Consider the following 13,488-nt stretch of genomic DNA (forward strand, 5'->3'; position numbering starts at 1 on the left):
AGTCTCTCTCTCACCTAAATATATTACTCTTGAAAACAGTATCTTCTTTGGGTCTGTTCTACAACTGTTTTATCATTTACTGTTATCTTTGTAATCATCTCCTCCAAATTCTAAATTAAGTTTTCTTTCAATTTTACAAACAAAATTGACGGTCATGATGTTCCAAAGCAAGTTTTCATGGCAGTCTGTTGACAATTTGAGAGAAGGTCCATCTTTAAGATGTTTTTGAAAAATTGTAATATTATTAGTCATTGATTATTTTATTCATTCTCAGTCAAGGCGACTTTGAAAACTTGATACTGATATGTCGATAATCTTCCTTTTCTTTGGGGGGAGATTAGGACCTCTTGGAGGTATGCAGACCTTGAGTACAGGTAGCCACATTTGGACTCTTACTGAGCTCCTACCACTAAATGCAGACCTGAGCTTAGCCTGGGAAACTGCAAACATGTTAGGAGCATCTGATACAGAGTCCTCTGAAAATTCCAAGTCTACTCAAAATTAAACATGCTTTTGAAGTTAAAAAAAACACCAGCTCTTATAAATGCACTTCATCTTGCCAGTTGTCTTTCTTTGATTATGTAATAAATAGATGCTCAGAAGATGGTAAGTTATGTATTACAAGTCAGATGATATTTCCTCTGTTGCTTTATCCCCTCAGAGATTATTTTTTTTAATTCCTATCTGGTGATGAGTAATTCTTCCTTCTAGTTTTCTGTCTTGTCCGGGAAGTCACTTTTTAAGTGACTTAGAAATTCATATTTTCTAGAGATTGAAACAAACATTGACTTCTGTTAATTAACAAAAAATGATTGTGTCTTAAGGCAAACTCTTAAGGCAGTTTTTCACCTGGGGTAGTGGATTAAAGCTGGAGGAGGCAATGGCAACCCACTCCAGTGTTCTTGCCTGGAGAATCCCAGGGACGGGGGAGCCCAGTGGGCTGCCGTCTATGGGGTCACATGGAGTCGGACACGACTGAAGTGACTTAGCAGCAGCAGCAGCAGTGGATTAAAGTTGGGAAGTTATTTTTTAAGTAAGTCATCACTGTCTCAGCTAGCTGATAGTCAGCTTCTTGAAGAAGAGACTTGATTTTATGGTTTTCTTTAGTGTATGGCACACTGCTGTTCAATTAGTAGATGCTTAATAATTTTCTTACTTGATTGACTGATAGGAATTCCTCCATGTGTTAATGTGGCACACCTTGAGAAATGGAGAATATGAACTTAAATGTAAATGACCCTTCCTCTGAGCCTCTGCTTCTGTCCTGCAGCCCTCTGAGTCCCCGGAAACTGGCTGGGGTTGAGGGTCCTTCCTGCCCCTCCTGGCACCAGCTGTTTGTATCTTGTCCCTTCCTCTCTGCCCACGCCCGTGTGCCCCTGTCGTTATCCCTCGTGTGCTGTCTTGTCTGCTCCCCAGTGCAAAAGAATAGGCATGTTGACTAGAGGGTGAACCCACAGGCCTGGAAATTGTAACAATCATTTTTCTGTCCTGTGGTCTTTTTGTTTGCTTTCTGGAAAAAGAAAAAAAAAATACATTTTTGAGATATCACTCTTTTTCTTTAACCTAGAACATTGATTCTTTAATAGAGATTATACTTGCTAATTTTTCTGGTCGATGTCGAGTACTGAAGTCTGAGGCAGGTTAGGGATGCCCTGAGTCAGGGCCGTCTACTTCCAGAGCTGAGGGCCTGCGGGTTTCTGGCTTGTACCAACCAGAGCCACAAGAGAGTGCGTTCAGGTCCTAGTTTACCCTGAGCGGTGAAGCAGGCAGTTTCCCATGCAGGGTAGTGTGGACAAGCTACCTGAAAAGCTAGATGATGATCAGAAGTTAGGTTCGAAAGCCTGATGTGCTGCAGTCTATGGGGCCACAAAGAGTCGGACACAACTTAGTGACTGAACAACATTAGCTAGGTTGGTGCACTTGTGCTCGGCCCTGGGGTGGCAGGTGGAAACCCGTGCTCCCCGCATCTTCCAGTCTAGCGGAGAGAGCCGCTGAGTTACAGGACAGTCGTTGAGGAAGGCAGTACAGGCCAGGCTTCAGCTGAAGTTGGGGGAGGGTGTTTCAGGCAGATGCGGGGAGGCAGAAGAGGCATCGGGAGCTCTGTGGTTCAGGATCGTGGAGGGAGTGGCCAGAGTGACGGGATGAAGCAGAATGACTCAGTGTGATACCTGTGCCAAGGGAGACAGATCCCCACTCCCACCTTTAAACGCTTGAGGTTGCTGTACCATCTCATCTTAGAGGTTGAGATGGCTGGACAGCATCACCGATCCAATGAATATGAACTCGGGCAAACTGCGGGAGATGGTGAGGGACAGGGAGGCCTGGTGTGCTGCAGTCCATGGGGTCACAGGGAGTCAGACATAACTGGGTGACTGAACAACAACCACCTTCCTTTAGCCTTTTGTAAATTTGACTGTAAATTAGTACTTTATTTGAATACTTTAAACATAGAAGCTTTTCTCCCCAAACTTTAAAACATTTTTTTCCCTTCTCTGTACCCTTTTAGGAAGCATTATTGACAACCATGGACATTATCCATGATGGATTTGGATTCATGCTGGCTTTTGGAGATTTGGTGTGGGTTCCATTTATCTATAGCTTCCAGGCCTTTTATTTAGTCAGTCATCCAAATGAACTGTCTTGGCCAATGGCTTCTCTAATCATTGCTCTGAAACGTGAGTATTAATTTCAGTCTCTGTGTATTAAATATTGTGTACCGAGTCTGTTGTGCTGCGATATCTACATATTTACAGCGTGCCCTTTTAAATGGCCATGATTAGCTCAAGTATGAAATAATCTGTGATGGATGAGTTGAGTCATAAAAGATTCTTTGTATCTTGCAAAGAGAATGGATGCTTCTTCCTTGGGTTCTTCAGTAGTTATTTAAACATCATTTTGTATAAAACACTTGTTTTAAAAATTTATTCAGTTCAGTTCAGTCGCTCAGTCATGTCCGACTCTTGGCAACCCCATGGACTGCAGCACGCCAGGCCTCCCTGTCCATCACCAACTCCCGGAGTTTACCCAAACCCATGTCCATCGAGTCGGTGATGCCATCCAACCATCTCATCCTCTGTCATCCCCTTCTCCTCCTGCCCCCAATCCTTCCCAGCATTAGGGTCTTTTCCAATGCGTCAACTCTTCACATGAGGTGGCCAAAGTATTGGAGTTTAAGCTTCAACATCAGTCCTTCCAGTGAACATGCAGGAGTGATCTCCTTCAGGATGGACTAGTTGGATCTCCTTGCAGTCCAAGGGACTCTCAAGAGTCTTCTCTAACACCACAGTTCAAAAGCATCAATTCTTTGGCATTCAGCTTTCTTTACAGTCCAACTCTCACATCCATACATGACTACTGCATAAACCATAGCCTTGACCAGACGGACCTTTGTTGGCAAAGTAATGTCTCTGCTTTTTAATATGCTGTCTGGGTTGGTCATAACTTTTCTTCCAAGTAGTAAGCGTCTTTTAATTTCATAGCTGCAGTCACCATCTGCAGTGATTTTGGAGCCCCCAAAAATAAAGTCTGCCACTGTTTCCACTGTTTTCCCATCTATTTCCCATGAAGTGATGGGACTGGATGCCATGATCTTAGTTTTCTGAATGTTGAGCTTTAAGCCAACTTTTTCACTCTCCTCTTTCACTTTCATCAAGAGGCTCTTTAGTTAAAAATAATACAATTATTGTTAAAAACAATAAGATTTTATTGTTTTAGTAATGATTCATTTTTTTCTGTTGAGAGCCCACTTTTTCTGGTAGTACCTTGAAAAATAGGAAGGTGGTCTTGCCTTCCTAGAGCTTATGCTCTTACAGAAGAAATAAGACACTCAGACACTGGACTGAGGCGCAGGAAGAGTCTAGAGAGGGACTAATAGAGCAAATGTAATGGGAGTTTAAGGTAGAGAGCACGTCTCTCTGGGGAATATCACTGTAACCTTACTGGAGAATGTGGTGTTTGATCTGACTGTAGTGGGTGAAAGTGGCATGGGGAGATAGGTACGTTGGACGGAAGGAACAGCTTGACCAGGATGGTGGGGAAGAGTGAGGAGTACAGCTTGGCTGATGGTAGCGGGTTAGATTCAGGATGGGTTTTTTCTTTTGTTACACTGTTCATTAAACACGTCCACCAGAGGGAGGGCAGGGAAAATGAGCACTGAACTTCAAATGTTGCTAGTTTCGCTACACTAATATCTATGGTAGAAGAAAAATTCAAGTCTCTGGTTGAAATTAAGATTTAGTTTCATTATTGGTTTGGTTAACACTTGCCTGTGTGTTATTCAAGACAAGCTATGTCTATTTTACAGTTAAGCTAAAAATAGGGAATAGAGTTATTTTTTACTACTTTATTGAGGACTGATGATAAATAGTCATATGTCAAGGCCTCCTAGTTTTGACATTTTGAAATTTGAAATAAAGCTACCAGCTTAAGAGGCTTGCAGTAGGATTCAGCATATATTAATATTTATGTACATGTTGTTCTGGTGCAGATTCTGAGCTATAGTTTTATTAATGAAGCATTCATGTTACGGTCAATAGATATCATAACAGATGAACTCCAGTATTGATTTAATTGTAATGTGGGCTGCAGTAGATTTTATTCATGGATGCACCATGAATAATAATGCATATTTGTTAGTTTTGCCTTCAAGGTGTCCCCAGATAGATGAGGAAAGCTGTAAGATAGTGAGATACCAGGATTGGATCTTTTGTCATCCTGAGATTGAGAGGGTTTGAATTTTTCTTAAGAGATTAGACTCTTCTGTACTTTGGACATTTCCTTGGAACACAGGAATCATTTCTAAATGAAATTACAGATGCTTTAAAATAAAGATTATGTGTAAATTGTTAACAAATGAAATTTTTAAAAAATTACAGTATGCGGATTTGTAATCTTCCGAAGTGCAAATTCTCAGAAAAATGCATTCCGGAAAAATCCCACTGATCCAAGGCTTGCACGTAAGTATTGGTTTATATTTATCGTATTTTTGCATTGCATAAAGATTTTATGTCTCTGCTTGTCTATAGATTATTAAACATGTATTTTTATTTCTGTATAGATTTAAAAACCATTCATACTTCAACGGGAAAAAATCTTCTTGTTTCTGGATGGTGGGGTTTTGTTCGCCACCCCAATTACTTGGGTGATCTCATCATGGCCCTGGCATGGGCCCTCCCGTGCGGTAAGCATTCAGGAAGAGAGCTGATGGGACTCTTTTCCAGGCCACCCACACATGTCTGTCCTCTGTGGGTCTGGGTGTTGTCTTTGTTAGAGGTTGGGATTTCTCGTTCCCCAGCTGAATGCTGTGTTCTTCTATATCCAGCACCTCATTCATCCTATGTCTGAGGGGAATTAGGAATTCACAGAGCATGAAGTTTTACTATAAAATCCTGCAAGCAAAACTTTGTTTTCAACTGTGTCTGGTAGCTTTTTTTCTAAGCAGACTATGTAGAAATTAATTAACTTTTTATTCATGACCTGCTGTACATGGATTCTGAAAAAATTAGATTCTTAAGAAAAGGCACACGCAGCTTTGCATGTGTCTGGGTCAGCCCACGCCCTGCAGTGCTGTCTGCCCTGTTCTGCCTCCCCCGCGGTGATGGCCGGCAGTTCTCTACCCTGAGCACTGGAGGGGAGGAAATGGAGAGATTTGCTTTAATTAGAAGGACAGATGTTCTGATTGTGAAGGATTGTTAGGATGGATTAATCACTCTTCTCTGAATAGCTTTTAATTCAAATACCACCTTCCGCCACACAGCAGTGGGATTTTATGAACTAGTTTAGTTGTTTCCCCCATTATTGGAGAAAATGGAGTAATGGGACGCCCCAATTTTAGGCTATTTGGGGAAGTGCAGGAAACGATGTTGTGTAGTTGTGTAGTGAAAAATAAAAACACTAGGTACTGTTTACTTTTGTTATCCCCAGGTTTCAATCACGTTCTGCCTTATTTCCATGTGATTTATTTCACCATCTTGTTGGTGCACCGGGAAGCCCGCGACGAGTACCACTGTAGGAAGAAGTATGGCCTGGCGTGGGAGAAGTACTGCCAGCGAGTCCCCTACCGCATATTCCCCTACATCTACTGATTCTGCTCTGGGCGCCCTCTAAATGCTCCTGCAGTTCTATCTTCCGTTTGCAAAAAAAGAAAAAAGAAATCCAAAATGAACCTTCTTTCATTGCACTGACAGAATCTGTATATTTCTTTTTCAGGCAGGACTATAGATAGAGCCAAGTAGTAAGCCTTTTCATGTAGCCATGTTTATTAAATCATAACAATTAACATAAGGAAAATATAAATAGAATTTGCACTTAGGAAATTTTTAATCTTTAAAAATCTGAGAACAAAAAACAGTCTTATAAATGCACTGAATACTATTGATGTTCAGGATTTTTGATTACCTTTCAAATTTTGATTCTTTTGTCCAGTTGGTTTGGTTTTTGTAAACACTGTTACATTTTAAAGTTCATTTATGTTTTCTTGCATTAAGAGGATAGAATTTTCATTTGTTTCCCTTTAAATTAAATCATTTTCTAGTTATGTGATTTGAAAGTAAACACCAATTGTCTGTTCAATGCTGTACGGGAAGGGGAATAGCTGATAGTGGACACTGGTTAATGAAGACCATTAGCAGTGGTTTGCTTAACCTCAGCTTCTAAAACTGCATTTGAAACTGTAAATACATAGCTTTTATGTAATATATGGTGACTTCAGGTTTTTCTGTATTGTATTTTGAATGTGAAATGATTTTCAGAACTAAGTATTGGGTTGGCCAGAATACTCGTTTGGGTTTTTCTATAAAAAACCTGAACGAATTTTTTATCCAACCCACTATCTTTTAAACAAACATTTGCAGTATTTTAATTAAGTTTTGTAAAGTAATACATGTGAATTAAACATTTGGAAACAAGGAGAATTCATTTAATATTGTATGAAATATGCTATTAAAACATCGAAGGGTATTTTTTCCTAATCCAAAGTTTGTGAATTTGGCTTTTCTACCTCAATTGCAGGTGTTTGTTTGCCTTTATAAACTGTTGCAAATAGAAAAATAGAATAAATATATATTTTTGGAGTAACATCACTATTTAAACCTTTTTACACAGATTGGTGTTTAAAAATTTGCCATGTCCAGAAAGGCTAATATTTTTATATGTTTTTGACTTTTTTAATTAAAGTGTTTTTGCTACTGTTAGTTCATGCAGTGTATACTGTATTTTGCATATCCTTTATATTTACAAAACTCTACTCCCTGTTAAGGAGTGTTGTGTTCATCTTTCGAAATCTATTTATCTAAAAGCAATTTAAGGGAATAGTTTAAAATCATTTCTTTTAGTTTAATAGATGTGTATAAGGTAGCTTTAGCCATTAAATTCTACTTAAGTTGATATAGTCTCATTATTAATTGTCCTCTAATGGAACAGTAGCAAATTCACTAAGCTTTCATATTCAGAGTTAAATTGGTCTCAGTATCTTAAACATAGGCAAATCTAATAAGTATAGTCTGTATGTTGGGGTTTTCAATTATACATTTTATATATGAGCCATTTAGATATGCAGTGTTTATTCTGTGCTGCAGTTTGAAGTGTATATAACTGTGCTTGTGTTGATGTGATCATGAAGTTGGTTTGCTCAAGCATTCCACATCCTGTAATCTTTAAATGTGGTTTTGGTGAAATTGTCAGTGTTTATTAGTACTGATGTATGCGAGCAGTTTTTTTATGCTTTTCTTCTGGCATCAGAAAATGGTGTCCCAGCTTGTTCTATACTAGATTCACCAATGAAGCATTAGAGGAGGAAGAAGGACCATTAATTCTTCCCTTGGTAATGAAAAAAGGGCTGTTACCAACACAGTGCTGCAATTTGTTTTTAATTTTGTTTTTGACATTTATTTTTTTGACAAGTTTTATAATGAAATTTTAAGTTGGAAATAAAGTTGAAAATAAAGATGTTGTTTTGACCACTTTGGAATCTCTCTCTCTCTCTCTTTTTTTTTTTTTTCTAAAAGAATTGGCATGGGAAAAGAAGTATTTTTTTTTTTTTTTATAAATTTATTTATTTTAGTTGGGGGCTAATTACTTTACAATATTGTAATAGTTTTTGCCATACATTGACATGAATCAGCCATGGGTTTACATGTGTTCCCCTTCCTGGACCCCCCACCCACCTCCCTCTCCATCCCATCCTTCTGGATCATCCCATTGCCCCGGCCCTGAGCCCTTGTCACATGCATCGAACATGGAATGGTGCTCTGTTTCACATATGACAATACACATGTCTCAATGCCATTCTCCCAGAACGTCCCACCCTCACCTTCTCCCTCAGAGTCCATAAAATTGTTCTATGCATCTGTGTTTCTTATTCTGTCTCGCATATAGGGTTATCGTTACCATCTTTCAAATTCCATATATATGCATTAGTATACTGTATTGTTGTTTTTCTTTCTGGCTTACTTCACTCTGTATAATGGGCTCCAGTTTCATCCATCTCAGTAGAACCGATTCAAATGTATTTTTTTTAATGGCTGAGTAATATTCCATTGTGTATATGTACCACAGCTTCCTTATCCATTCGTCTGCTGATGGACATCTAGGTTGCTTCCATGTCCTGGCTATTGTAAACAGTGCTGCGATGAACATTGGGGTACACGCGTCTCTTTCAATTCTGGTTTCCTCGGTGTGTATGCCCAGCAGTGGGATTGCTGGGTCATATGGCAGTTCTATTCCCAGTTTTTTAAGGAATCTCCACACTGTTCTCCATAGTGGCTGTACTAGTTTGCATTCCCACCAGCAGTGTAAGAGGGTTCCCTTTTCTCCACACCCTCTCCAGCATTTATTGCTTGTAGACTTTTGGATAGCAGCCATTCTGACTGGTGTGAAATGATACCTCATTGTGGTTTTGATTTGCATTTCTCTAATAATGAGTGATGTTGAGCATCTTTTCATGTGTTTGTTAGCCATCTGTATGTCTTCTTTGGAGAAATGTCTGTTTAGTTCTTTGGCCCATTTTTTGATTGGGTCGTTTATTTTTCGGGAATTCAGCTGCAGAAGTTGCTTGTATATTTTTGAGATTAATTGTTTGTCTGTTGCTTCATTTGCTATTATTTTCTCCCATTCTGAAGGCTGTCTTTTCACCTTGTTTATAGTTTCCTTTGTTGTGCAAAAGCTTTTAATTTTAATTAGGTCCCATTTGTTTATTTTTGCTTTTATTTCCAATATTCTGGGAGGTGGGACATGGAGGATCCTGCTGTGATTTATGTCGGAGAGTGTTTTGCCTATGTTTTCCTCTAGGAGTTTTATTGTTTCTGGTCTTACGTTTAGATCTTTAATCCATTTTGAGTTTATTTTTGTGTACGGTGTTAGGAAGTGTTCTAGTTTCATTCTTTTACAAGTGGTTGACCAGTTTTCCCAGCACCACTTGTTAAAGAGATTGTCTTTTCTCCATTGTATATTCTTGCCTCCTTTGTCGAAGATAAGGTGTCCATATGTGCGTGGGTTTATCTCTGGGCTTTCTATTTTGTTCCATTGATCTATATTTCTATCTTTGTGCCAATACCATACTGTCTTGATGACTGTGGCTTTGTAGTAGAGCCTGAAGTCAGGCAGGTTGATTCCTCCAGTTCCATTCTTCTTCCTCAAGATTGCTTTGGCTATTCGAGGTTTCTTATATTTCCATACAAATTGTGAGATGATTTGTTCTAGTTCTGTGAAAAATACCATTGGTAGCTTGATAGGGATTGCATTGAATCTGTAGATTGCTTTGGGTAGAATACTCATTTTCACTCTATTAATTCTTCCAATCCATGAACACGGTATATTTCTCCATCTGCTTGTGTCCTCTTTGATTTCTTTCATCAGTGTTTTATAGTTTTCTATATATAAGTCTTTTGTTTCTTTAGGTAGATATATTCCTAAGTATTTTATTCTTTTTGATGCAATGGTGAATGGTATTGTTTCCTTAATTTCTCTTTCTGTTTTCTCATTGTTGGAGTATAGGAATGCAAGGGATTTCTGTGTGTTAATTTTATATCCTGCAACTTTACTATATTCATTGATCAACTCTAGTAATTTTCTAGTAGAGTCTTTAGGGTTTTCTATGTAGAGGATCATGTCATCTGCAAACAGTGAGAGTTTTACTTCTTCTTTTCCTATCTGTATTCCTTTTATTTCTTTTTCAGCTCTGATTGCTGTGGCCAAAACTTCCAAAACTATGTTGAATAGTAGTGGTGAAAGTGGGCATCCTTGCCTTGTTCCTGACTTTAGGGGAAATGCTTTCAATTTTTCACCATTGAGGATAATGTTTGCTGTGGGTTTGTCATATATAGCTTTTATTATGTTGAGATATGTTCCTTCTATTCCTGCTTTCTGGAGGGTTTTAATCATAAATGGATGCTGAATTTTGTCAAAGGCTTTTTCTGCATCTATTGAGATAACCATATGGTTTTTTTCTTTCAATTTGTTAATGTGGTGTATTACATTGATTGATTTGCGGATGTTAAAGAAACCTTGCATTCCTGGGATAAAGCCCACTTGGTCATGATGTATGATCTTTTTAATACGATGTTGGATTCTGTTTGCTAGAATTTTATTAAGGATTTTTGCATCTATGTTCATCAGTGATATTGGCCTGTAGTTTTCCTTTTTTGTGACATCTTTGTCTGGTTTTGGAATTAGGGTGATGGTGGCCTCATAGAATGAGTTTGGAAGTTTACCCTCTTCTGCAATTTTCTGGAAGAGTTTGAGTAGGATAGGTGTTAGCTCTTCTCTAAATTTTTGGTAGAATTCCGCTGTGAAGCCGTCTGGTCCTGGGCTTTTGTTTGCTGGAAGATTTCTGATTACAGTTTCGATTTCCGTGCTTGTGATGGGTCTGTTAAGATCTTCTATTTCTTCCTGGTTCAGTTTTGGAAAGTTATACTTTTCTAAGAATTTGTCCATTTCTTCCAAGTTGTCCATTTTATTGGCATATAGCTGTTGGTAGTAGTCTCTTATGATCCTTTGTATTTCTGTGGAGTCTGTTGTGATCTCTCCATTTTCATTTCTAATTTTGTTGATCTGATTCTTCTCCCTATGTTTCTTGATGAGTCTGGCTAATGGCTTATCAATTTTGTTTATCTTCTCGAAAAACCAGCTTTTAGTTTTGTTGATTTTTGCTATGGTCTCTTTTGTCTCTTTTGCATTTATTTCTGCCCTAATTTTTAAGATTTCTTTCCTTCTACTGACCCTGGGGTTTTTCATTTCTTCCTTCTCTAGTTACTTTAGGTGTAGAGTTAGTTGATTTATTTGATTTTTTTCTTGTTTCTTGAGGTACGCCTGTATTGCTATGAACCTTCCCCTTAGTATTGCTTTTACAGTGTCCCATAGGTTTTGGGTTGTTGTGTTTTCATTTTCATTCGTTTCTATGCATAATTTTATTTCTTTTTTGATTTCTTCTGTGATTTGTTGGTTATTCAGAAGCGTGTTGTTTAGCCTCCATATGTTGGAACTTTTAATAGTTTTTTTCCTGTAATTGAGGTCTAATCTTACTGCATTGTGGTCAGAGAAGATGGCTGGGATGATTTCAATTTTTTTGAATTTACCAAGGCTAGATTTATGGCCCAGGATGTGATCTATCCTGGAGAAAGTTCCATGTGCACTTGAGAAAAAGGTAAAATTGATTGTTTTGGGGTGGAAACTCCTGTAAATATCAATTAAATCTAATTTGTCTATTGTATCATTTAAAGTTTGTGTTTCCTTGTTAATTTTCTGTTTAGTTGATCTATCCATATGCGTGAGTGGAGTATTAAAGTCTCCCACTATTATTGTGTTATTGTTAATTTCCCCTTTCATACTTGTTAGTATTTGCCTTATATATTGTGGTGCTCCTATGTTGGGTGCATATATATTTATGATTGTTACGTCTTCTTCTTGAATTGATCCTTTGATCTTTATGTAGTGTCCTTCTTTGTCCCTTTTCACATCCTTTATTTTAAAGTCTATTTTATCTGAAATGAGTATTGCGACTCCTGCTTTCTTTTGGTCTCCGTTTGCATGGAATATGTTTTTCCATCCTTTCACTTTCAGCCTGTGTGTGTCCCTAGTTTTGAGGTGGGTCTCTTGTAGACAGCATATATAGGGGTCTTGTTTTTGTATCCATTCAGCAACCCTTTGTCTTTTGGTTGGGGCATTCAACCCATTTACATTTAAGGTAATTATTGATAAGTATGATCCCGTTGCCATTTACTTTGTTGTTTTGAGTTCGTGTTGAAACATCCTTTCTGTGTTTCCTGTTTAGAGAAGATCCTTTAGCATTTGCTGGAGAGCTGGTTTGGTGGTGCTGAATTCCCTCAGCTCTTGCTTGTCTGTAAAGCTTTTGAATTCTCCTTCATATCTGAATGAGATCCTTGCTGGGTACAGTAATCTGGGTTGTAGATTATTCTCTTTCATTACTTTAAGTATGTCCTGCCATTCCCTTCTAGCCTGAAGGGTTTCTATTGAAAGATCAGCTGTTATCCTTATGGGGATCCCCTTGTGTGTTATTTGTTGTTTTTCCCTTGCTGCTTTTAATATTTGTTCTTTGTGTTTGATCTTTGTTAATTTGATTAATATGTGTCTTGGGGTGTTTCGCCTTGGGTTTATCCTGTTTGGAACTCTCTGGGTTTCTTGGACGTCTGTGACTATTTCTTTCCTCAATTTAGGGAAATTCTCAACTATTATCTCCTCAAGTATTTTTTCATGGCCTTTCCTTTTATCTTCTTCTTCTGGGACTCCTATGATTCGAATGTTGGGGCGTTTCATATTGTCCCAGAGGTCCCGGAGGTTTTCCTCATTTCTTTTGATTCTTTTTTCTTTTTTCCTCTCTGCTTCGTTTATTTCCATCATTCTATCTTCTACCTCACTTATCCTATCTTCTGCCTCCGTTATTCTACTGTTGGTTCCCTCCAGAGTGTCTTTTATCTCCTTTATTTCATTATTCATTCTATATTGATTCCTTTTTATTTCTTCTAAGTCCTTGATAAACATTTCTTGCATCTTCTCAATCTTTGTCTCCAGGCTATTTATCTGTAACTCCATTTTGCTTTCAAGATTTTGGATCATTTTTATTATCCTTATTCTAAATTCTTTTTCAGATAGATTCCCAATCTCCTCCTCTTTTGTTTGGCTTTGTGGGCATTTCTCATTTTCCTTTACTTGCTGAGTATTTCTCTGCCTTTTCATCTTGTTTAGATTGCTGTGTTAGGCGTGGCCCTTCTGTATTCTGGTAGTATGAAGTTCCTCTTTGTTGTGGAGGTTCCTCACTGCGGTTGGGGTTGGACAGGTGGCTTGTCAAGGTTTCCTGGTTGGGGGAGCTTGTGTCGGTGTTCTGGTGGGTGGAGCTGGATTTCTGCTCTCTAGAGTGTAATGGAGTGACCAGTATTAATTTTTGAGATGTCTATGGATTTGGTGTGCCTCTGGGCAGCCTGTATATTGATGCTCAGGTCTATGTTCCTGCGTTGCTGGAGAATTTGCGTGGTATGT

General features: G+C 38.3%; 1 protein-coding gene across 4 annotated transcripts in view; it reads left to right on the forward strand.

The window, feature by feature from the left end:
- Window positions 1-7,966, forward strand: part of LBR (lamin B receptor) — a 30,016-nt gene extending 22,050 nt beyond the window's left edge. For 2 of the 4 annotated variants that reach the window (XM_081491563.1, XM_081491562.1), the window contains exons 11-14: window positions 2,507-2,675; window positions 4,875-4,955; window positions 5,057-5,179; window positions 5,923-7,966. In XM_081491563.1, coding sequence (XP_081347689.1) covers window positions 2,507-2,675; window positions 4,875-4,955; window positions 5,057-5,179; window positions 5,923-6,083 — 534 coding nt within the window. In that variant the 3' untranslated portion in view covers window positions 6,084-7,966. The remainder of the gene's footprint in view (window positions 1-2,506; window positions 2,676-4,874; window positions 4,956-5,056; window positions 5,180-5,922) is intronic. The other 2 variants (XM_081491565.1, XM_081491564.1) reach the window with 1 other exon arrangement.
- Window positions 7,967-13,488: the final 5,522 nt, after the last annotated feature.

This window comes from Giraffa tippelskirchi, chromosome 5 (genome assembly GCF_054371585.1).
Source record: "Giraffa tippelskirchi isolate mGirTip1 chromosome 5, T2T-mGirTip1v1.2.pri, whole genome shotgun sequence".
In the NCBI taxonomy this organism is placed as follows: Eukaryota; Metazoa; Chordata; class Mammalia; order Artiodactyla; family Giraffidae; genus Giraffa; species Giraffa tippelskirchi.